Raw genomic sequence first — 25,113 nt, 5'->3', positions numbered from 1 at the left:
CATCCCTCGAGTTACTGCCTGAGCTCTGCCTCCTGTCAGATCAGTGGTGGCACTAGATTCTCATAGGAGTGCGAGCCCTATTGTGAACCGCATATGCATGCAAGGGATCTAGGTTGCGTGCTCCTTATGAGAATCTAATGCCTGATGATCTGTCGCTGTCTCCCATCACCCCCAGATGGGACTGTCTAGCTGCAGGAAATAAGCTCAAGGCTCCCACTGATCTGACATTATGGTGAGTTGTATAATCATCCTGAAACCACCCCCCAATCCCCAAACCCTGGTCTGTGGAAAAATTGTCTTCCACGAAAGCAGTCTCCGGTGTCAAAAAGGTTGAGGACCTCTGCTATCGGCCACCCAGATAGAAACAGATCTTAAGATGGAATTCTAAGGGTGTTTTTGGACCGGAAACTTGACTGCCAAGATCAAGCTGGGTCTACTTGGCATGGGTATTTACATAAAATGATATCAAGGGACCTCTCTAACCAAGGACTATATAAGGGAAATGAAAGTCTTTGAGAGGGACTTGAGCCTGCAGTCTGCTCTAGAGCCTGCAATCTGCTCTAGGAACCACATACAGTGAGTGCTGTCTAATGTCAGACACATGTGATCAACAAGGAATACTCAGAACTGATACCAGGCCTCTGAGTCTTCTAATTAAGAAACTGGTAAAAACCTTATCTTGCAGGTCCAAGAGGGTAGTTCTAGCCCCATATACATCCTCAGGTCATTCCTGCTCAAGGGGTCTCTCTCTTTCTCTCTCTCTCTCTCTCTCTCTCTCTCTCTCTCTCCCCCTTCCCTCTCCCCCTCTCTCTCTTTCTCCCTCTCTCTCTCTCTCTGTCTCTCTCTCTCAGTTATTCCAGTCTTTTTCTGGAGGTGATATAACAGCCCCAAGAAGGCCCTTAGCTGAGAGCAGCAGACTCCCCGCTGTAGGAAAATCCCTGCCTCTACACCTTGGTGATGGTGGGCACATTTTAAGCCATTTGTAAGTTATTAAGAGTTGCCTCTTACTCAAAGTCTAAGATGAAAATGGACCCCTCACTGAGACGGCCAGGCCCTTCCTGCACTCAGTAGCCCAGCTCCCCAGAGGTCTCTACCCAGGCTGCACTTTAGAATCGCGTAGAGAAATTTTAAAATCTGCTGATGCCCAGGACCTACACACATCTACTTAAATCAGAGTCTCTGGAGTGGGGCCCAGACGTTGGTTGTCTGGAACGCTGATTCTAATTTGCACCCCAGGTTGAAAACCACTGGTTTCACCATGCCATTCACAGTATCACAGGAGCTCTACTTCCATGTTCTTCATCTCATACTTCATAACCCCCTTTTAAGGCAGGCAGGGAAGGTGTGGTGGTTATTATCACAAGTTTGTCTTTAACAAAATATAGGTTCAGAGGAGGAAAGTGGTTGGCTTAAGGTCACACAGTTAATCCACATTGGCCTTGAAGCACAGACTCCAAGTTATGCCATAGTCAGCAGGCAAGGAAAGAGGATGGTTGGACAAGCCACTGAAGAATGAATGTTGATGCAAAGGGCAGGTGGTTCCAGTGCATTCTGGAAAGGTTGTGGGATGAGTCACAGGAGCACAGGGACAGGGATTTGGTATCAGTCCAAAGATTCTGCATTTCTTTTTTCTTTTCTTTCTTTCTTTCTTTTTTTTTTCTTTCTTTTTTGAGACAGAGTCTCGCTCTATCGCCCAGGCTGGAGTGCAGTGGCACCATCTCAGCTCACTGTAACCTCTGCCTCCCAGGTTCAAGTAATTTCCTGCCTCAGCCTCCTGAGTAGCTGGGACTACAGGCACCCACCACTACCATGCCTGGCTAATTGTTGTATTTTTAGTAGAGACGGGGTTTCACCATGGTGGCCAGGCTGGTCTCGAACTCCTGACCTTGTGACCCGCCCACCTCAGCCTCCCAAAGTGCTGGGATTACAGGCGTGAGCCACCACGCCCGGCCACATTCTGCATTTCTAACAAGTTCCCAGGTAACACTGATTTTACTAGACTGGGATTACCAGTCTGAAGACCACACTCTAAGCAGGAAACCACTGACTGGTTCTTAGAGGTATAATGTGGAAGAAACAGGTGAAAAGTAGGCCAAGGGAAAGACGTAGGCTCTGGACTGCTTGTATCTTTTTCCTAGATTCAGGGGGTACACATGCAGGTTTGTTACATTATGCAATAGCATAATGCTGGGGTTTGGGCAGATATTGGACCCATCACCCAAAGAGTGAGTTTACTACCCAGTAGGTAGTTTTTCAATCCTTTTCCCCCTTCTTCTCTCCCACATTTTGGAGTCCCCAGTATCTATTGTTTTCATCTTTAAGTCCATGTGGACTCATTGTTTAGCCCCCACTCATAAGTGAGCACATACGGTATTTGATTTTCTGTTTCTACATTAACTCAAGATAATGGCCTCCAGCCACATCCACATTGCTGCAAAGAACATGACTTCATTCTTTTTTATGGCTCTGTAGTATTCCATGATATATATGTACCACATTTTCTTTATCCGATGCACCATTGAGGGACACTTAAGTTGATTCTATGACTTTGCTGTTGTGAATAGTGCTGCAGTAAACGTGACTGCAGGTGTCTTTATGGTAAAATGATTTATTTTCCTTTGGGTAGATACCCAGTGGTGAGATTTCTGAGTTGAATGGTAGTTCTGTTTTTAGTTCTTTGAGAAATCTCCATACTGTTTTCCACAGCAACTCAACTAATTTACATTCCAACCAACAGTGTATAAACATTCCCTTTTCTATGCATCTTCACCAAGATCTCTTTTTTTTTTTTTTTTTTTTTTTACCTTTTAATAATAGCCATTCTGACTGGTGTGAGATGGTATCTCATTGGTTTTCATTTGCATTTCTCTGAGGTTATTGTCGTTGAGCAGTTTTTCGTATGTGTATTGGCTGCTTGCATGTCTTCTTTTGAGAAGTGTCTATTTAATGAAGTTATCTGGTTTTTTTTCTTGATTTGTTTAAGTTCCTTATAGGTTCTGGATATTAATCCCCTCTTGGATGCTTAGTTTGCAAATATTTTCTCCCATTCTGTAGGCTATCCGTTTACTCTGTTTATAGTTTCTTTTGTTGTGCAGAAGCTCCTTAGTTAGGTCCCAATTGTCAATTTTTATTTTTGTTGCATTTGCTTTTGTGGTCTTAGTCATAAATTCTTTGCCTAGGCCAATGTCCAAAAGGGTTATTCCTAGGTTTTCTTCTAGAATTTTTATAGTTTGAGGTCTTACCTTTAAATCCTTAATACATCCTGAGTTAACTTTTATATATGGTGAGAGGTGGGACCCAGTTTCATTCTTCTGCCTATGGCTAGCCAGTGGACTGCTTATATCCTGAGGAAGAACATCTGCCTGGATATACTCCCTTACTGAACACTCAGTGGATGAAAAAAAAAAATGGCCAAAAATACACATTTGCCAGCCATTCACTGGCTACTAGTTTGCAATCTTATTCCAGGCCTTTTGCATCTATTTCTAGAATGCGATATTGTTGAAACTCAGTGCATGCCTTGGCTTGAGTTGTGGCTGTAGTTGAGTGTCTTCTGCTATAAACATAGGAGGTATCATTATAAGATGAAAGAAGGTTAATTCTTTTTTTTTTTTTTCTTTGAGATGAAGTCTTGCTCTTGTCCCCCAGGCTGAAGTGCAGTGCACGATCTCGGCTCACTGCAACCTCCGCCTCCCGGGTTCAAGCAATTCTCCTGTCTCAGCCTCCTGAGTAGCTGGGATTACAGGTGCCTGCCACCACGCCCAGTTAATTTTCGTATTTTCAGTCGAGGCAGGGTTTCACCATATTGGCCAGGCTGGTCTCGAATTCCTGACCTCAGGTGATCCGCCTGCCTTGGCCTCCCACAGTGCTGGGATTACAGGCGTGAGCCACCACGCCCAGTCAGAAGTTAATTCTTTAATTCTCCTATTTGTTCCTAGCTCTGAGCAGTTGGGTCCAGTGGCTGTCTGAACCTAAGTCTTTACTGTGTGATGTCATGTGTCTTGCCTTGATCATCTTGTGTCATATGTCCTGACTGTCAAGTGGCTCCAATTACTTCACCTTTTGCGACAATCAGAACATTTGTAATCATTCATTTAAATTCTATCTTCCTGGCTGGATGATAAGCTCCATGAGGGCAGGAGCTCATCTTCAAAAGCAGAGTATGCAGCACAGAGTAGGAAGCGGTAACTATCTGTGAGTGAGTAGATGATGATCTCCCTTAAGGACTAATCCCAGGAAGCATCCTGGTAGATTTCCTCAGAAGGCTAAGGATGCCATAGCCTTCACACCATCCCTGGGTGGCCAGTCCAGTTCTCTCTCTTTTGCCCAGCCTGATTGGCCTAAAACACAGAACAGGAAGATGGAGAGAGCTCAGCTGCTGGCTCTCCCCAGGTCCCAGCATAGACAAGCCAGGGCTGCATCTTGCCGACATGCTCATACCAACAGCAGACTCTACTTTAAACTGAAAAGTTCCAGGGAGTGGCTGAGGAGGAGGCACTTTAGAATATAGCCAAGTGGCTGGGAAGTGAGGAACCTCTCCCCTTCCCTGGTCCCTGACTCATAGAATGTAAGAAAGTGCCAAGGAGCTTCCTAGGATGGAAAGTTGATTGACTACCCCTAAGAGGAAAGCCTGGCAAAGATGAGAGTGTCTCCCTATATAGATATGCAATTTTATTCATGCTGACGTTGATTGGTTCCTACCACCTGCCCTCGCTTGACAGCCACCGTGAACATAAGATGAATAAGACAGTCCTTGCCTTGAAGGAATTCATGACCAAGGGTAGAGAGAGAAGACAAGGCAGCAGGTCCCAATAACCTTAGTTAGAAGATTTAAGAGGAGGAAGAGGTCGTTTCTGAGATGGATGATAAGAAAAAGGCTTCCTGAAAAGGAAAGAGATTTCATTTTTTAAGGGGACAGAAGGAAAAAGCAGGTAGAGTAAATGGAAGAATAAAAAGCATAGAAATGTCAGGCAGGTGCAAATTTGGCAAGTAGACTGGTGTAGGGAAGTTTGGAACCTGCATTCATTCAGCTTCCTTGTGTGGGTTGTTAGGTGAAAACTGACAGGCTACTTCTCTGATCACTCGAAGGTAATGCAGACAGATCTTCAGTCACTTAAAAATGCAAAACACAGGCTTTTTGGTAATCAGCATGCTCATCCAGTCATAACTTCAATCTTGCTTTAGAGTCATCCTTCCTGCCCTCTCCTGCCCCCTCCACACTTGGTCCTATTGCAGATGGAAAGCCTGAAATGAGAGAAAGGGTGTGGTCAGTGACCTCTCTAGTTCTCCACCCAGCCTCTCCTCCTCTTCTGTCATCTTATTGACTTCTGACCTGTTGAGGTTGTAAGCATAGACAGTGAGAGGAGTCCAGGGGATCAAGAAAGTTCTTTTTGGAGACCGTTGGGTAATCTTGCATTGGTGTTCTCTGGATGTGACAAATATCCAAGGCTTACTATTTCTCACACAGGGGCTTTTGGGGTTCCTTTGTAGATCCACCTTTCTCCTCATTCCCTCCACTATGGCTTGGGATTTTTCGCCTTGACTTAGAGCATGTGCATCTTTTTTTTTTCTTTTCTTTTTTGAGACAGAGTCTTGCTCTGTCACCCAGGTTGGAGTGCAATGGCACAATCTCGGCTCACTGCAACCTCTGCCTCGCGGGTTCAAGGGATTCTCCTGCCTCAGCCTCCTCAGTAGCTGGGACTACAGGTGCCCACCACCATGCCTTGCTAATTTTTGTATTTTTAGTAGAGACGAGGTTTCACCATGTTTGCCAGGCTGGCAAACTCCTGACCTCAAGTGATCCACCTGCCTCGGCCTCCCAAAGCGGTGGGATTACAGGCATGAGTCACCGTGCCCTGCCGGGTATGTGCACCTCTATTGTAGGTGGTCACTTCCACCTTCCTCCACTCTTGGGCATCACAAGATACTGGCAGCTTCTTCCTACTATTGTCTATTTACCTTCCTCTTAGGCAAGATCTACAGTGACCCTGCATGGGTTCCCCTATACATGGTTCTCCTCCCACCCATATGCAACACTCATGCATTTCTGCCCCAGCAAACTCTGGGAGTGCAGGCCACTCAGTGCTGCCACCTTGCATTGTTCTGCCATCAGAGCAGCTAGCCAGCCCCTAGTTCAACCTTTAGACCTTCCAGGTAGGAGACAGACACTAATCCACTGTGTTTCCAAAACTGCAGGGGATAAGTATCAAGTCTTTGATGTGGTATCATAAAACCATTCTCTCTTGGCTTGAGATAAAGATGGAACCCCCTTCCCACCTTCTTCTTAGCAAGACTGTGAAGTGGAACTTGTGGTATGCCAAAAGCACCTTCCAAAAACTCTCTCCTAAAGTCAACCTCCAGCATTTTGTAATATGAAAAGTATGAGTGTGGGGCTAAGAATTATGTCATTCATTTTTATCCACCTCTCTTGAAAGTTCTGCACCCTTGTGCTCTTACACTTCCTTTGAAATGTGGCACCCGCTGCCTCCATGCTTCAGCCAAAATGCCTTTTTAATATTTTGTTACATCAATTATTATTTCAGTTAACAGTCACTATAACCCTATAAGAGATACAACTATTCTCATCTTAGAGAATAGGAAACTGAGCTTCAAAATGATTAAATAACTAGGCCAAAGTGGCAAAAACAGATCTGAATTCAGAACGCTCTGATTCTAGAGGTCTTATACCATTCTGAAATGGAGAATTCATGTGACCCAGCATAAGTGCTCAACAAATATTTGTTGAATGATGAAAAAGTTGATTTCCTCAGATAATAGAGGAATGTAAATGCCATAATTTTTGATAGGGAATGATAAACCATGCCGAGTCACAGATAAGCATGATCAACAGGAGAATGGGACAGAAATATACAAGAGAATTCAGAAGACAGAAAGAGTGGAGTGGGAGAGGCACTTTAGGAGACTCCAAAGAGTTCACAGAGTTATAAAGGACATGGTTACTCTATTTTTCTAGAGTAATGAGGAAATTATCCAGAGACCAGGTTGAAAGAATTTAAGGAGAGCATGAGCAACAAGGAACTAGAGGCAGCAGTTACATCCCAGCTGTTCAAGATGGGAGCGTCTGAATGGGGCAAAGAAATGGTTGCAAGCCAGCGGAGCCCAGAGGATCAAATAAAGGATATTTCTCCAGAATGGGTGAACCTTGATCTTATTTGTAGACTAAGGAGCCAGAAGATCAACTCTGAGATGCTGGGGAAAGGAGGGAAATAAGGGCAGTAACTAAAAGAGCAAAGACTGGGGAAGAGAAAATGCGCAGGGCTAACATGGAAGATAGTAAAGGATGCAGCTTCCTCTAAGAGAAAAAGAAAAGAAAGGGGGATAAATAAATAAACACTTTGCCCACAAAAAAGAGAGAAGGGGGCTGAAGGATATTGTACCTGACATAGTAGATCTTTCTCAGTAAAGTAGAAATCAAATCAGTAGATCAGGAGGTGGGCATTAGGGGGTGGCAGTGCCAGTATGTGAGGTGACAGTGTCAGTATTGAAACACACATTGTACTATGTGTGTCCAGAAATCAACTGTGGAAATCAACAGAGAATGAACAAGTACCACCTCACATCCAGGGTATTAAGATTCAACAGTCTGAATTCATGGAGGTTCAAATTACCAATATTCTGCAGCCAAGGAGCAAAAGGAGAAAGCATGTGTCAAGTATGAGCCCAACCTAGGCATTGCATGGCATGGGCTGAGAGCTGAAAGGGTTTACAGTTAGCAGGGGTAGAGCTAAAATTTCCAAGCACGGCATCCAGCTGGTACAAGAAAGCTAAGTGAGGCCAGAAAAAAAATTAACAGATTCATTCATTTATCCTAGGAGGTCTCAATGGAGATGCATATTGGCTACCCAGGTTATGGAGAAATGGGAAAGGTATAAGTGAAGAGTCTGTGGTTATAGACCAGGCTTATAAGGTCCAGGGTCTCAGAAGTAGATCAGTCCCTGAGGGCCCTAATGCCCTGGTGTGACCTTATTAGTGAAGGGTTTGTATGCAAAAAAGTGGGAAGTTTGGGGCTGCAGTCATCGTTCTTAACTTCTTCAATCAAATTGTGAGGCAACCATGTATCAAGGACTGGAAGACAAAGGAGTGGCAATTTACAGAGAAGCAGGTATTTAAAGAGAATCAGTGAAAAGGGGGTACCTTTACTCTGATGAAACTGCCAGTTTGCCATAAGACATATTTTACCTTTCTTTCTACAATAGCCACCATTTTTTCTTACAAGATCTGAACAGGATTATTTTGGGCAATGATATGATGTAGTTGTCCTAAGTTTTTAAACACAAAGACGAGGAACCTTGTTTATAGCATGTCCTACCTCTGAAAATGACTGTACTTAAACTTTCCTAGAAAGGTTATTAGTTACAACTCCCTTTCAAATGTTTAGGAACAATGCCACAGAAACTTTTAATAAAGACACAATGAAAAACAGACAGTTGTAACTTCCTTTTGGCAAAGTGGGCATCCTCTTTGAAAGACGCCCATATTAAAAGATCTTGGTTTGTAGATTTTTGTCTGGCCTTTGCCTGCCAGTGGCCACAGGTATCAAGTCATTGGGTCTTTAGTTAGCTGACATGTGACATGGCACCATTCAAATGAGATTATTAGAGTCTTTGGGGAAGAGATATAAATCTATGATACCTAAATCACTAAAAGAAACTGAGTCACAAAATCATTTGTCCAAGGTCGCAAAGTGAATCTGTCCAAAGGTCACAAGTGAATTCTTGCCACAGGCAAGAATCTTTGGCTACTCTTTAGGAAGTTCATTTACTACCCCACTGATCTTGATATCACCTCACAGGCAGAATCTTGTGAAGCATAGGATGATAATATTAACCTGAACAAAGTTCCAAAACTGCCCATCAGTTGTCCCTGCCCAAGAAAAAAAATTAACAGATTCATTCAGTTATCCTAGGAAACAGGTCACTTGAACTTCACTGAAAGCCTCTTGGGAAGACAGGCGGTGGGCATCCAGCTCTTCTCACCAGGCTGAACCCAGCCGAGTCTCTGGCAAGGTCCTTGAAGCTTCAGTGGAGAATTCCAGAAAGTAGAACTTTCAACAATCATACCTTGTCCTCTGACTCTTCTCGCCCTCACAGCTCCGAATGTCCTGGCTCATTCGTGGAGTCCTGAGGGGAAACGTGTCCTTGGTGCTAGTGGAGAACAAAACTGGGAAGGAGCAAGGCAGGATGGTCTGGCATGTCGCCGCCTATGAAGGCTTGAGCCTGTGGCAGTGGACGGTGTTGCCTCTCCTCGACGTGTCTGACAGGTAGGCCTCTACCCATCTCCCCCAATACCCTTCTCCTCTATCAGCTAAAATGCAAAAGGAATCATGCCTTCTCTTTCCCCATGCCTGTCACCCAAGACGCACATGCAGATGTGCCCCCACACAGATATGCGTGCATGCGCGCAAGCGCACACACACACACACACACACACACTCTGCAGGTTACACACTTTCTGCAGTTTACAAGCTTCTCCAAGGGATGATGAGGCTACTGAACACTTGTCTCAAGACCACCGGTATGTCCTGGTTGGCTACCCCCAGTGTCTGTAGGAAAAACAAAATTGAACAACTCACATTACTAGCAAATAACAGTTTGGTTTTACATGTATATAGCATGTTCTCTTACATGATGGACTTTGCTTTACTTTCCCATTTAACTTTTATTTTATCCTTATTAACAAGAAAACCTGCAAGGTAGGTAGGGCAGGCCTTATCATCATTTACCACTCCTGTCCTGTTATAAGGAGAGAAACAGAATCAAAGTGGTGAAGCGCCAGCAAGTTGGTATCAGAGTTGGGACTGGTACCCAGGCCCGACTCTGACTCCAGTGCTCTCTGTTGAGTCAGGTCCTGAGGCAGGTTGATAAGGAGGATGGCAAATTATTCAGTAAACAGAGGAGTGCTTCTACCTGGGGTCCTGGTTCCTATTTGGGCTCTATCACTAATGGCCTCTGTGACGTTGAACAACATCCTTGACTTCTTTGGGGCTCAGTTTCCTCGCCTTTAAGCTGAGAGGTTTGAACTGGAAAATCATTAATTCCACACAACTCTCCAATGGAGCAGGAACCATGGAGGGTTTGCTGCTCCTTGTCTCCCCAGGATGACACTATTCTGCCACCTGCAGTCGGCCTGGAGCAAGCCGTGCTTGAATAAAGATGGCCCTGCATGGCAGCACTCATGTGACCCTGCCGTATCATCCTGAACCCTCATGGTGGGTGCTGATCCGTTCCAGACAAAAGGGGCGAGGGGCCATTTCTATAGAGGGGACAGATAAATGGATCTGGATGGGGGAGAGCCATCTTTTATGGGCTAAAAGTCAAACCTTACAACCCAGAGCAGCCTCTGCCTAAGACTCCTAAAACACATTCAAATTACCATCCTGGTGGATCCACCTTCAAAAAATGAGGGCAGAGGGCTCAAGGCAAGGTGGAGGGTGATGCTAGTTGGCATGCAGCTTTATAAGTGTAAAGCTGGGTTTCACATTTTTCACCCAAACCCCACAGTCTGCTATGTCCAAGAGCTCATAACTGCATCAGTGCTGTCAAAGGAGGAAGGCATTGTCCTCACTCTGAGCACCAGCTAATCACTCCTTCAGATGTGTGTGGGTTAAAGACATTAACCCACCCAAGGACATTCCAAGAATCAGTGACCCCAGGACAAATGGATTTAAGTGAAGAAAGAAGAAGTGTGAGCTCTGCCCACTATAGTTTAGTTTTTTGTCTTTGGGGATTGTGGAGCTGCATGCAGTTGGTGGAGAACAGGAGGATTGTGAAAGAATCCTTCCTCCTGGGAGAGGCAAAATTAATTCGGATGAATCAAAAGGTTTTTTTTCTCCTCAATCCAGCAAGTCTTCTCTCTTTCATAGCCACTCCAGGGGATTTAAAGCAAGTAAGATGTTGACTCTGTTCGCTCTCATCCTCTAGAGTTTCGTTTGAAGGAGACTTTGTTCTCAGCCTCCTTCTTCCCTGTTAAAGGCTGTTTACCAGACTGACATTTCCAATATTGATACTGAGACCAAACTGTCCAGTGGGGATTCAGACAAAAGACAGCTTGGTTTGATGATGTCTCGTGACCTAATAAGTGTACAATTACAGAAAAGAAGAGTGCTTCCATCCACTGGGAGCCTGCGTACCACTGACATGCTCTGAGGTTGGAAGCTGCCCTCCCAGAGGTACAGATGATACAGAAAGCATCAAGACCCAGAGGCAAATGGTACTGAAGGAAAATGAGGTGCAGCAGTTTTCATTTGCTAAAATCAAACTAGACTGTAGATGTGACTGGCCCAAAACATCTAAAGAAGCACTCTGGATTAAAGTGCAGAGGCTTTGAAATCAAATAGTGCCAAGTTTCAAAACTGACATGGTCACTTACTAGTTGTGTGACCTCAGCCAATTAAGCTCTCTAAGCCTCAGTATCCTCATCAGTAAAATGAGGATAATGACAGTATAATTTCACAAGATTGTTATGAGACTAAATGAAATGACTGTTGAAAGAGTCTACCCAGAGTAAGTATTAATAGATTTTATTTTCTGCATCTTCCATCCTCATCTTTCAGTTATTTGGTCTCCATAATAATTTATTAAGCAAATAGCACAAATCACAACCACTGATATTCCAAGTCAAGCCATGTTCTATAAAACAGACAACACAGTCTCCTCTTAGGTTTGGAGAAGTAAAGTGCTTGGTTAACTGCCTGATCCACACTAAAGGCTCACTACTAATGATCGTAATATAATAATGACAGTATCTCCCCACCTAATGCCTCAGAAGGGTCTAGGATGACCTCTTTAGCAATATAACCAGTCATCCAACTCTTAGATAAAGGTGGACTTCTTAGGAATTTGTTTTCGCAATGCTCTGTTGACTCCTTATAAGGAGAAGTCACTGATGGAAGAGCAAGTGTACTCCTCCCTCTTCCTTTAGGGAGAGTCAGCCATAGCTGCCCAGATTGCTAGAAGATGAAGGGGAGAAAGGAGAAGGTAGAGGAAGAAATAAGCGAGGAAAATAGAGAAATAGAATGGATAAAAGACGAAGGAAAACCAGCTCTCTTCCTCCCACCTCTGAGGTAGGCGTTAACACCTGGCGCCACCCGTCCCACATCCTATGAAGCTTCCTTAAGCAGCTCCTGGCTTCAGCTATTCAGCACCTGCCTTGTGGACAGCTCCCCAACCCTGAACCTTGAAAGCAGCAGAAATTTTATTCCCTATGCTGTCCCAAATCACCTCTGCTCCCAGGTTCCTCAACCTTCACACATTACAAAACTTTTAAAACAGCTTTATTAGGGCTTAGAAGTTAGCACTTAAGAGATTCCAGGCTCTAGTCACTGGTATTGGACCTGGCTGTTACATGAAATATAAATCTGACCATTTTCCTATTTTGGAAATCCTTCTGTGGCTTCCTGTGGCTTTTGGGATGCCTTTCAAACTCCCTGATAAGACCTTTATTTAAGCCCATGTGTGATCTGTCCAGCGCTAATTTCACCAGCTGCTTCTTTTTTTTTTTGAGACGGAGTCTCTCTCTGGAGTGCAGTGGCCAGATCTCAGCTCACTGCAAGCTCCGCCTCCTGGGTTTACGCCATTCTCCTGCCTCAGCCTCCCGAGTAGCTGGGACTACAGGCGCCCGCCACCTCGCCCGGCTAGTTTTTTGTATATATATATTTTTTTTTAGTAGAGACGGGGTTTCACCGTGTTAGCCAGGATGGTCACGATCTCCTGACCTCGTGATCCGCCCGTCTCGGCCTCCCAAAGTGCTGGGATTACAGACTTGAGCCACCGCGCCCGGCCCAGCTGCTTCTTAAACCATTCTTTCTCTCTCAATCTCCCCTTCCTTCCATTCAGTTGTACCATGCTACATTCTTACTTCTAGGCTTTTTTGCAGTTGCCGTGTTAAAGTTAAAGGAAGAACTTAATGTTCTTCCTTTACCTTCCATCTCTCTAAATACTACTCTTCCTTCACTTAAAAAAATTATCCCCAGACACCTATACTCTATATGTACCCACAATATATTCTCATGGCTCTTGAAACATCCCTATAATAATTTATCACTCTTTACTATCTTTTTTATATCTGAATATACAAACCAACAAGGCAGGGATTATGTGTGTCTTATAAATCACTGCTTCCTGAATATTTAGTACCATACTTAACACATAGTATGCCCAATAAATATGCATTGACAGAATGATGTATTGAGGGAAATTGCATATACTTTCAAATTCCAGTTGAATAAACTGAGAATTTCACTTGATGGAATCTATCTAACATTCCTCCTCTCTTCAACCTGTGTCCAACAAAACAGATATGATTGCTTTATAATAAATACTACTGCAAAGTGTTCTGTATATCAGAACAACACCTGTGCCCCATCAGATGAACCAAAACAGCATTTGTTACTCTGTAACAAGGAATTATCTTTAGGGACTTGCCTGGTACCTGTGCTTTCTTTGTCTCTGGTCACATTCCTGTTGGAATCACTTCATAAGAAAGACTTTGATCCTAATTGGGTGCCCTGGTCCTTGTGATAGAGAGAACTAGAGCTGTGCACTTGAGAGAAAAGAGCTCTAGTCAGATTGCCCCCACCACACAGTAGTCCTCAGGAAGGCTCGGTGAATACGTCATAGGTACATAAAGCCTGGTGACAGGGAGGCATTGATCCATGGAATGATATTTCTTCTGTCCACTTACAAACATGTAAAGTGATAGAAGGAATGTAATAGTCTGTCATCATTACAGAATTATGTTAACTGTACAACCATACTATAACGAGTAACAAGAAAAATCTCCAAGAGCAATGCCTAAGATGTTTTGAGCAGTGGCAGTGTCTTCCGAATACAGATAAATGCTCTCAAGGTAATTTTGAAGGACAACACCAATTCAAATATCAGCTTGATGTGTGCTTAAAAGTTATCTCATTACTTTACATCCACCTCACATAGCTACTTTTCCTCATCCTCTCCCCACTTTATCAGCCCCACCTCCCCCATTCAATTGCTGCTCTTTCTGCTGGAATTAATTCTACCTTTTCTCAAAATAGAAGAAAGGCAAGTTCGCTCCCCTGATTCTAATTGTCAGTCTCTTGCAGAGATATACCCCTAGTTTTTCCTCTCTCTATATATCTTACTAAATTAAACATAATGTTCCCACGCCATCTAAGCTTTGACACGCTTACAGAGCAGAAGCCATGCTAAGTTCAACTCATTATGAGATGGATTTGGAAACACCATGGATCAAATCATGTCCCACAAATCACTGCAATTGTACAGTCAAATATAAAGTACACAACTTATCACACCTATGCAGGCCCGATTCCTCACCACTATCATTTTAAAGGCTTTTAGCCGTACACTATATACATAGTCTAACAAGAAAAAATGTTCCTTCTGGAGATATTTAGATTTCCTGTTCCCTTTGCATCCTTTGTCCTAAATGACAAGTGTTGTGTTTCACAAATGCATCTTTCAAATGAGATGGGTTAAACTGAGAGTTATGTCTTCATGCATTTAGACCAGAAACTCCATAGAGCCAAGATTTTTTTCTATTCAATTTTTATCACCAACAGAATTCTCATTTTATATGGGATGCTGTCAATAACAACATTTTCCCTTTGTGTAGCATCTTTCTGTGATGAGAAAGGCATTAGAGGAGCATTTTTATTACTTGTTCTTATCTGTGTAGAGAAGTAGTAGATTTCAGTAAGTGGAAATCCAGAGATTTCCGGTAAGCCTCAGTTTGCAGGTCTAGACATGCCCCTAAAAAAAGTTCTGTTTAATTCACATTTTTGTAAATTGAGTCACAGCATCCTGATAAAGCCATTGAAGAGTTATAAATGATGATTAGAGCTAGCATTTGTTGAGTGCTTACTGCCTGCCAGTCATGTAACAAGTACTTAACATGCATTATCTAATTTCATCCTTACAACAACCCCTTGGGGTAGATACTATAATTAATCCCCTTTTTAATATGAGAAATCTGAGGGCTATGGAGGTTAAATAATTTTCCCTTAACCCTTAGGCTGGTCTGCCTCCTGTGTACTGCCTGAAGTACAGTACATACTTCATGTACATGCATGGGGCTTGGCATGTAGCAGAAACTTGAAAGACAGTAGCCATTGCTGTTGTTTTTTAATTTTTTAATTTAATTTTTAGAGACAAGGCCTCACTCTGTCACCCAGGCTGGAGTGCAGTGGCATTATTACAGCTCACTGCAGCCTCAAACTCCTGAGCTCAAGCAATCCTTCTGCCACAGCCTCCCTAGTAGCTAGAAATACAGGCGTGCACCACTGTGCCCAGCTAATTTAAAAAATAAAAAAATTGTAGAGACAGGGTCTTGCTACATTGCTGAGGCTGATCTTGAACTCCTGGACTCAAGTGATCCTCTTGCCTGGATCTCCCAAACTGCTGGGATAACAGGTGGGAGCCATCGCACCTGGTCGATAGCCATTGTTATTAACAAAATATTTAGGTTCTCGGTTATTTTTAGGCCACATTCATCTTATTCATTTCACGTTAGTTTACTGCTTTCCCTTTGCTTCAACCAGCTCCTGAAATTCATCATAGCAAATTCCCACCACCATCTCCTGCTGCAGACCATTCCCCGCCTGGCCCTTCCCTGCCTGCCTCGCCTCCTCTCAGGCTCACAGCTGGAGTCTCCCCTTATCCTTCCAGGCCATTGTGTCCCCTCCCCAGGTGCCTCCCACTCTGCCATGCCTTTGACTATCCCCACACCATGTGTTTCCTTCCCAGCACTGGAGCATAGGCTCTGATAGGCATTTTTAATTTGCAAATCTATTCATGTACCAAGTCTAACGAAGGCATAAAAATAACCTTTAGTTATACTGTACATTTAACAAATCGCTCTTTCATTGAGAATAAAGTTCACTGCCATAAGGATCAACAGGAGACCCCAGCCACAAGGTTGGTGCACTGTGCTAAATAGAGCCCTGCTTCATCCTTAGGAGCACACGGCCCAGGGGTGCCCCCCACATCCACTCTCGCCCTCCTGCCTGTCTGCCCCTCCTAGGAGCACTTTCACCTGTAACTGCTCTGCCTCTGCCTCCACCGCAGGGAAAAGGGATGCCTACGAGGAGGAGCAGACGTCACTCGCCGACTGCCCCTCTGCTGGATAAGCTGGCTGATAGTCCCGGCAGCTCCTGCACCTCCTCACTCTGCTCACGTCTCCCCATCCACGGCAGCCCTGTGCCCACTTCCAGGGTGCTTGGCTCCTTCACAACACAAGGTGCTCATTCAGGCCCACATCTGAGCAGCTAGGGTAGATGTCATTCCCTGTTTTCAGCTGAACAGACAGAGGCCCAGAGGGGTTCAAGAACTTGCCATTAAACATAGAGGCCCCTTTGTGGAGGTCCTTCCTCCCCTCCTTTCACTTCACCAGACAGCATCCTGTGAAGGTTTTCAAGCATGAAATGTACAAACCTCCAAAATCCCCTGAGGCATCATGTCAACCAACATTTACTGCAGTGTTGGGTGCCAGGTGATGGGCGCACTCAGACAAGCAATACAGCCCCAGCTCTCAATCTCCGTCTAATTAGGGAGGCTGGTGGGAAGACGAGACCATGGCATCACAGAACACGAGTCTGGGAGCTGGAGCAGCAGGAGCCCAGTAAAGCCCCAGCTGTTGGGGCTCCTTGCTTCCCAACAGGCACCTGTCTAGTTGCCAGTGGTGCATCCTCCCTCTGCTGGGCATTCCCACACCAACAGAAGCAAAGAGCAATGACTACCACCCCAGGTGGATGTGCATTTGCTCATCCACTCTCAGCAGACGCATGCCAGGAACTTACCCTAGAGTAGCCCTGCAGGCTTAAAGTTGCAAATGGGGCAGAAGGGACAGGAATGTCTCACCTGCCTCTCCAGAGGACAGTTGAATTGCCCTGATGCCATACACACACACACACACACACACACACACACACACACACACACACGCAAAACCAATTCGTTCACACGGTGGGTGAAGAAAACAAAAGGTGCTCTCCACTCATGACCTGCTTCAGCAGCACAAGTGTCCCTTCCCGGAGTTGCAGGGGCTGGGGACATTGACATGCTTATTGGCATTAGGCTGAGTCAGTTCTTTGAACTGGGAGACAATGGTGGTCTCAGAAGCAATTGTAAGCCATGCAGGGTAAATTACATTGACTAAACCCATCAAGTCTTTCCCCAAGGGGTTCAAAACAGTTCATGTGCACACTATGCTTTATTCTCCTTACCTTCGTGATAAGGGAGGTGGGAATAGAGTCCCTTGCTTCATCAGCAGCCTGCAAGGCTGAGGGGACTTTGGCAGAGCTGGGGTCCCACCTGGAGCTCATGGCCTATGCCTCTTGGGGCCATGATGATAGAGGACAGGAGAAGAGGGATGGTGTTCTCACTGAACCAAGCATCTATGCCCATTAATCTTCATCATTGTAAGTCAGATTTTAATGTCCTCAGTTTATCAATGAGAAACTGTGACTCAGAGTAGTTAAATAATGTGTCCAGAGGCACACAACTAAGAAACAGAAGAGTCAGGATTCAAAACACAATTTTCTTTTCTTTTTATTTTTCTTTTTTTTTTTTTGACAGGGTGTCTCCCTCTGTCACCCAGGCTGGAGTGCAGTAGCACCATCTCAGCTCACTGCAACCTCCACCTCCTAGGTTCAAGTGATTCTCCTGCCTCCACCTCCCAAGTAGCTGGGCTTACAGGCATCCGCCACCACACCTAGCTAATTTTTGTATTTTTTAGTAGAGATGGGATTTCACCATGTTTGCCAGGCTTGTCTTGAACTCTTGAGCTCAAGTGATCCACCTGCCTCAGCCTCCCAAAGTGCTGGGATTACAGGCATGAGCCACCACACCTGGTTCAAGGAACGATTTTCTAGCTCAGACTCTCACCTGTTTCCAAACACCATGGTCTCATGGTCAAAAAAATTTTTCCATGAATCTCAGTGACAACAGGCAGCAAGTGTTATCACATATCAGCAGCTGATACGAAAGAACTGTGCAATGGCACCTAGGCCTGGGCCACCTGAAGACCCTGTCAACCATGAGGAGGTCAGCCTGTACCTGCAGAGCCCAGCCATGCAGTTAAGAGCCAAAGAAAGGACTCTGACCTGTAGGAGCACACCAGGCACAGCCTTGGTAGAACTGGGGTGCCAGATCAGTCATCCAGAGAGGGATATGGGTGTGTGGTCAGGACCCAGGTGAAAAACTTGGACAAGATGAGGCCCCAGGCCTCCAGAACATGACAGAAAGCCGGTCAATGAGCCTAAAGCCTATGCAAATAGCACATTAGCACAAGAAAGCTGCATCTGCATCCGGAGCCCTGGTCCAAGCTCCTTAATGCCCCCTCCCTGACTCAGACTTGTCCCTAGTCCTGGAGTAGTGCGGGAGTGTGCTGTCGGGGGAAGGCTATAGCTGTGAAGGAAGAATACTGCAGATTCCTGCAACCAGTCAAGGACCAAGTTCACCCATCCCTTCTACCCCCATGAGTGTGTCAGTCATCAACCCAACCATTCCAGGTGCATTGAACACACCTGAGTACCTAGGCATGTGCCACATGTATGTGAGTGGGGGTGACACTACCTGAAGTAACATTACATCTCCACTCCAGGGGCTGTACACAAAAGAAATGTTATTTCCTGCTCGTATGAAATAAAAAATAAGCACGCTGGTTGGTGGGTGGCCTTCCACCTGATCATTCAGGGATCCAGGCCCCTTTCACCCTTTTCCTTCCCTGAATGGAAAGGATTCCAAGGCCAATCCTTTCCATTCAGCCAGTCAGTGGGCAAGCAGCTTAGGAAACCTTGAACAGGAAGATTTTTATGAATCATCACTTCTGCTCCCCTCGCATTACCTCCCTTCCCATCTGCTCTCTTCGGATTTCCTTACTGACTTTTTGTTTGGCTTATCTGGGCTGGTTTTTGTGCTTCATACCTAGAAAACAAAAATTTTCAGTCATTGGGATTTTTTTTCAGGGTTAGAATTACCACACCACCTGTAATACCATACTGTGGCTTCTGTATCATCATTTCAGGTTTCTGTCTAAAATTTGGCCCATGTAAGAATCAAAGAAAATGGGTTACATAATTCAGTCGAAGGTCTTGGTCATTAGATGTTAGGCATCTATTGTGCGTAAGACACAAGGCCAACAGTAACACAGAATGATGTTGACCTGCTAAGCATTCTTTGAAACATAGCCAAAATGTGTTTTATTATGAGCTCATTTTTGGCTGTTGTAAAGATTAGTGGTTAACAATGTGCTTTCATCATATTTCCTAAAAATTCAAGCAGTGAGAAATAAGACTCCTCTGAATTTAGTAGCTCAACTGATAACATTAACTTGGAAAAAGTCTGGAATACATGGTGCACACAAGAACCGTTCAGGATTCTGTGGATGAATTTCTTAGCTTTTGCAATGCACCATGTTTCTCAAAGCTTGTTTTCATTAATAAAACATTTTATAATGTAAAAAAAGGTCACATGGCCACACCTACTGCAAAGGGTGCTGGGGAATGTAGTCTAGCTGTGTGCCCAAATAAAAGAAGTGAGTTAGATTTGAAAAAAAAAAAAAATGAGATGATATGTCATGAAATAAGCCAAGGAATATAGCTCTCAAGTCTGGGCATCTATCAGAGTGTCACTTGAGAATGTCTCTTCCTCATTTAGCTACGCTGAGCATTGATCATGCTCCTTCTCCACAAAACCTCATAATTCAAGGCTGAAATCAATTCCAGGTTCTATTCTAAGGTACGAATGTTTCATTCCCAAATTTTTATGATGCAGCAAAATCTTACTTTCTGGCAGAAACCACCTCAGAATTTCCCTCCCTGAATTTTTCATTTCTAAAAACAAAAAATAAATAAACAGGAGAAAGTACTTTTGAAAAGGCTTAAAACTAGCAGGACAGTGTAGAACAATGATTTCCAAACTTGAACGAACATTATGATCACCTGGAAAACTTATTTTTTTCTTTCAGAGCCCCAGATCTCATACACAAAGATTCTGATTCATAGATGACATATTGGGACCAGGAATTTGTATTTTTTAAAGTTCCCCAGTTGACTTTCATGCGTAACCACATTTGGAAGTCACTGGTATATAATGGCAGATCCAGGTATCTGGATCTGGGCAAGACAGGGAATCAAGAAGTGACTGGAGAAATGTCATTGGCTGACACATTGTCGGCAAACATATATTAAGCCTCCATCAAGCACAGAGGATGGAAAAGGCTGTTTGATCAGCTCTTGCCAGATCGCAGGACCTCCACAGGCAAATAGTAGCACACAGGTACACTGCAGGTTCCAACAGATCACGACCAGGGTTCAGCAGGTGCAATGACCTCCAGATACAAGAGCAGTCAGATGAACCATGACGGAGAAAATGGGCTTTTTATAAGCTGACGCTTGAGGAAAATTTATGTCTTGGGGAAATGGAAAAGGGACAAGGCATTCCAGAGAATGCCCTCAGGGAAAGAAGAGGCTTGGAGATGCAGAAATGTTTTCTGTGGGTTCAAGAACAGCCAACCAGGTTATGTCAGAGAATCCTGAGAAATATTTTTGGGAGACAGTGAGTGTGAATATTAGGCCAGGTGTTTTGGATTTAGGAATACAGGTAATAAAGAGCCACTGAAGGCCAGACACGGTGGCTTATGCCTGTAATCCCAGCACTTTGGGAGGCCAGCAGGCAGATCACTTGAGGTCAGGAGTTCGAGACCAGCCTGGCCAACATGGTGAAACCCTGTCTTTACTAAAAATACAAAAAGTTAACTGGACGTGGTGGCATGCACCTGTAATTCCAGTTCCTTGGAAGACTGAGGCAGGAGAATCACTTGAACCTGGGAGGCGGAGGTTGCAGGGAGCTAAAATCGCACCTCTACACTCCATTCTGAGTGACAGAAAGAGACTCCATTCCAAAATAAAAGAGCCACTGAGGGCCAGGCACCATGGCTCACACCTGTAAACCCAGCACTTTGGGAGGCCAAGGTGGGCAGATCACTTGAGGCCAGAAGTTGAAGACCAGCCTGGCCAACATAGGGAAACACCGTCTCTACTGAAAATATAAAAAATTAGCTGGTCATGGTGGTGCGCACCTGTAATCCCAGCTACTCAGGAGGCGGAGGCACAGGAATCGAACCTGGAAAGTGGAGGTTGCAGTGAGCCAAGATCACACCACTGCACTTCAGCCTGGGTGGCAGAGCTAGACTCTGTCTCAAAAAAAGAAGAAAAAATAAAAGATCCACTGAGCATGGAGATAGGCTGGAAGGTGGGAAGCACAGAGCATGGGGGATATTGGAAGGTCTTGTGAGGGGCCCAATGGGAAGTGATTGAAGCCTCAATGTGAAGCTCAGAAAGCATGAAGAAAGAAGCTGGAGGAGAGGAACGTTCTTCCTCTGCTGTCTTCCAAATGGCACTACTGGCTCAGGATAGCCTTGGGCGAACTTAAGTAGACATGGGCTACTTAAAATTATTAAGTGAACTTAATTAGGTTTGTCAATCCCTAAGGCTGGCAGGGTGGCAAATAAGGCAATATATTTACTGTCCATCGAGACAGCCTGTTGCCTGAATGAGACTGTGCATTTTCTGAGCTGTAAGTGAGCAGCCTCAGCCCTTCAAGAAGAGGAGAAGAGATGCGGCCAGTGGCTCAGCATGCAATGTGCAACCAGGCATTGATATATACAAATCAAACATTCGTAATTCTGGAAGGATCTGGCCCTGTTTCTTTCTCAGAAAATATCCCAGATCATTGGAGCAAGGAGTAGATTAGCAATTCTGAGCTTTAAATCTTATTTCTAACACTGATTTACTGTGACGTTTGGGACAAGTTGTTGCTTTTGATTGCTAAGTTTCCACAATCAAGAGTGCAAAGCAGTGAGACAGATCCGGCCCATGAGCTTGGTTTAGGAGGCAGTCGCTCAAAATGGCACTAAGTGAACCTCTTTAAAATAACAGGATGTTTGAATCTGCTCAAGATTTTCTTGGTAACATCCACAGCTTGGCTTACAAGTTAACAGATGCATATGTTTTTCATAATTCTTAATGTCTCTGAAAATGTAGCCCTGTGTTCTTAGCCCCTTCTTTCCCTAAACACAAAGCCTGCAATTTAGGAGATAATTGAGCTTCCAATATTTGAAACAAAGAATCCAGTTCTATCTATGCTGCCCCCACCGCTACACCAGGAGCCTCATCAATGCTCATAACTTCCACTCTTACCTCTATGCAGATGACTCGAATATCTTCATGTCTACCTGAGTCCCACACCTGGATTTCCAACTGCCTGACTGGCGTCCCACCCACACCTTCCACATTGCTCCCACCAGCACACCCCATTGCCTAGTGAGAGTTCCACCCATAGCTCTACCATTCTCCAAGACTTTTCATTGTTTGAAGGCTTTCTTGACTTCTCTCTCATTGCCCAGATGCAATGATTTTCCAGCTTGAGTAACTTCTAACTCTATAGGGGGCACAACTAAAAGAGACTTCAGCAATTCCCAGGTCAGTAAATAATGTGAATTACATCACTGTCTGAAATCCTCAGGAGCAAGGTCCACATTTTACACATCTCTACACTCCTAGCTATAGGCACAAGTAGCTACACTCCTAGCCATAGGCACAAGTGTCTGACTTATAGTACGTGCTCAAATAATCTCTGCTCAAAGAAAGTGGGGGAGTTATGTCATTTGTGACACTGCCTGAGGAAGCACAAGTTACTAGTAAGCATGTAATATAAAACAGCAATAAATTAGCATCTCGTGCTAAAGAAAGGGTTCCATTGTTGGGAGGGAAAAAAAACTTACATTACATAGATTCTTTTAAAAACCAAGATGGCACCTTAAAAGTTTTGGCCACTTGCCCAGGGCCCTACCAACTACACAACCCAGTCTTCACTCCACTCTACTTTCTGAAACTAGTCCTCACCAAGCAGAAAAGACTGCTAGTTTACTCTCCTAAAGATGTTTTTGGTCAGGTGAGAAGAGAGGTAGAAACCACGCTTTCTCTGGGCCTTCTCACCTTTGGCAGTGCTACCATCTCTGGTACCATGTCAGCTCCCCAGGCCGCAAGCCAACACAGCAACAGAGGACAGAGGAAATGTTGATGTGTTCCGAGAAACAGGGAGCAGACATCCCTATGCCTCCAAGAAGAATGGATGCCAGGCCTTTCTAGCCCCAGACAGCCCTCATGCCCCCAGTCATCCCAAGGAGCTTGCTGTACTTTTCCGATGGTATGGAGTACACATGAGACTAAATGAGATTCAAGAAGTTGGATGGTTCTGCAAGAGATGATGGGAAAAGTGGCCAGGGAAGCAAGAGGCCTGAGCTCTCATCCCACATCTGCTCCTGTCTCCATATGCAACCACACAAGTCAAAAGAATGGCAGGGGCCAAAGAGGCACCTGACTCCTTCCCTGGAGCACTTGGCATTTATTTGACTGTAAGTCAAGTATTTTTGTCCATAGGCACCTCCCTTGCTGGGCCATGGCTCCAGGAAGCAATGTCTTTCCCCATCAAAGCCCAGGGCCCAGCAGAGCTCAACATACACCACACAGATTTTGAGAATGAAAGCAAAACAGGAACTTGCCAGAGATGGGCCTCCGTCTGCTGTGGTGGAACATCCTTGCAGCAGGCCTTCCTAATTGGTGACACACAAGAGCACAGGAGGGAGCCAGGAGCCTTTAGGCTCAGCCCCCGAAAGTGAGCACAGAATGCCCGGAAACCTTGAACGGAGAATGTGGAAGAGTCTGAATGTGGAAGAGTCTTGCTCAGCCTGGCTGAAAACTCATTTTCTCTCTTATTTCTAGACAGGCTTCCTCACTGAGCCAGACTCATTGTGAAAGATCTCTATGGCCCTTGAAAGCCATGGAAGCTCTGTGTTGGCTCCTGGTGTCATTATGCCTAGAGGGGAAACCAAGGCAGGAGGTGGTAAATTACTTCTGAGAGTGAGATGGAGCCAGGAGGGGTGTGTTCCCAACTCCTGAGTATGGCCTTGAATGTCCAGCTCATCTCCAGTTTACTGTGCACAAGTTAAAAACTCCTAGAGCCAAGACACACATTCCTAGCCATGATAGCATTTGACATGGCCAGGGATGGTCCCAGGAATCCAAAGCGGTCCATCAGCTCCCATCTTCATCTTAGAGCTGAAGTCCATTACACAGATAATAGGAGGGATGTGGCAGGGCTTTTTCTTCACATTTATTGTTCTAATAGGTATGCCTACTGCGACCCAAGCTTCGTGACAGCCCATTTTAGAAGACTTTTGCGGAGCAAATCAACTGCACAGTTGAGAAATTGGAGAAAGTGTTTTTCCTCTGCAGTAACTGCCAGCTCTATCCTAAGCAGCCAGGGCCCAGACAAGCCCCAGCAGCAAAAAGGGATGCAGAATACTCCCTCCTTCTGAGCCCACTAAATGGCCAAGGGAGGAATCTGAGACATGGTGCCCAGCCGGCAAATGCCTCTACCCAGTCCAGCCACTCCATCCTGCTCTCCCCTCCAAAGCGTCGCCATTCCCTCCATCCACATCAGACACAAACCTTTCTGTCAGCTACTTAAAATCATTAAGTGAACTTAATTAGGTTTGTCAATCCCTAAGGCTGGCAGGATGGCAAATAAGGCATTATATTCGCTGTCCATTAACAGTCTGTTGCTTGAATGAGATGGTACGTTTTCTGAGCCGTACGTGAGCAGCATCGGCATTTCTCAGGCAGAGATCTGCCCGGTGAGTCTCCGAGGCGCCCAATTCTGAAGCTGCCCTTCCAGACTTGGCCCACTGCCCAGATGGCCACCTCCCAGATCCCCCTGAGTCTGTTTTCAAAAGGCGTCTCTGTAGAGCTGAACGAGAAGAGTCAGGGCGAACGCATTCTTTATGCAAAGCCAGCCTCCAACCAAGATCTCTAGCCAAGTCTGTTTTAATAACAAGTTCCAAACTCCACCGGCTGGAAAAAAGAAAAGAAAAAGCAACAACAACCCATGCAATCAAAAGTGTCCTCTTTGAAGAAACAGAAAGAGCTGAGCAGGTATGAACTATGAAGGGTCAGGAGCAAAATCTCGGCTGCTAAGCACTGGGAAAGAGAGAGGCTCCCCTGCCATATTCTTAGGCAACACAGATTGGTGAGAGAGC

At 44.9% G+C, this 25,113-nt stretch overlaps 1 protein-coding gene across 1 annotated transcript in view; it reads left to right on the top strand.

Annotated features, from left to right (window-relative positions):
• ALK (ALK receptor tyrosine kinase) overlaps positions 1 to 25,113 on the top strand; it is a 715,534-nt gene that overhangs the window by 625,262 nt on the left and 65,159 nt on the right. The window contains exon 9 of the mRNA XM_025353516.1: positions 9,111 to 9,280. Coding sequence (XP_025209301.1) covers positions 9,111 to 9,280 — 170 coding nt within the window. The remainder of the gene's footprint in view (positions 1 to 9,110; positions 9,281 to 25,113) is intronic.

Source organism: Theropithecus gelada, chromosome 13 (assembly GCF_003255815.1).
Source record: "Theropithecus gelada isolate Dixy chromosome 13, Tgel_1.0, whole genome shotgun sequence".
In the NCBI taxonomy this organism is placed as follows: Eukaryota; Metazoa; Chordata; class Mammalia; order Primates; family Cercopithecidae; genus Theropithecus; species Theropithecus gelada.
This window is presented reverse-complemented; position numbering and strand designations above follow the sequence as displayed.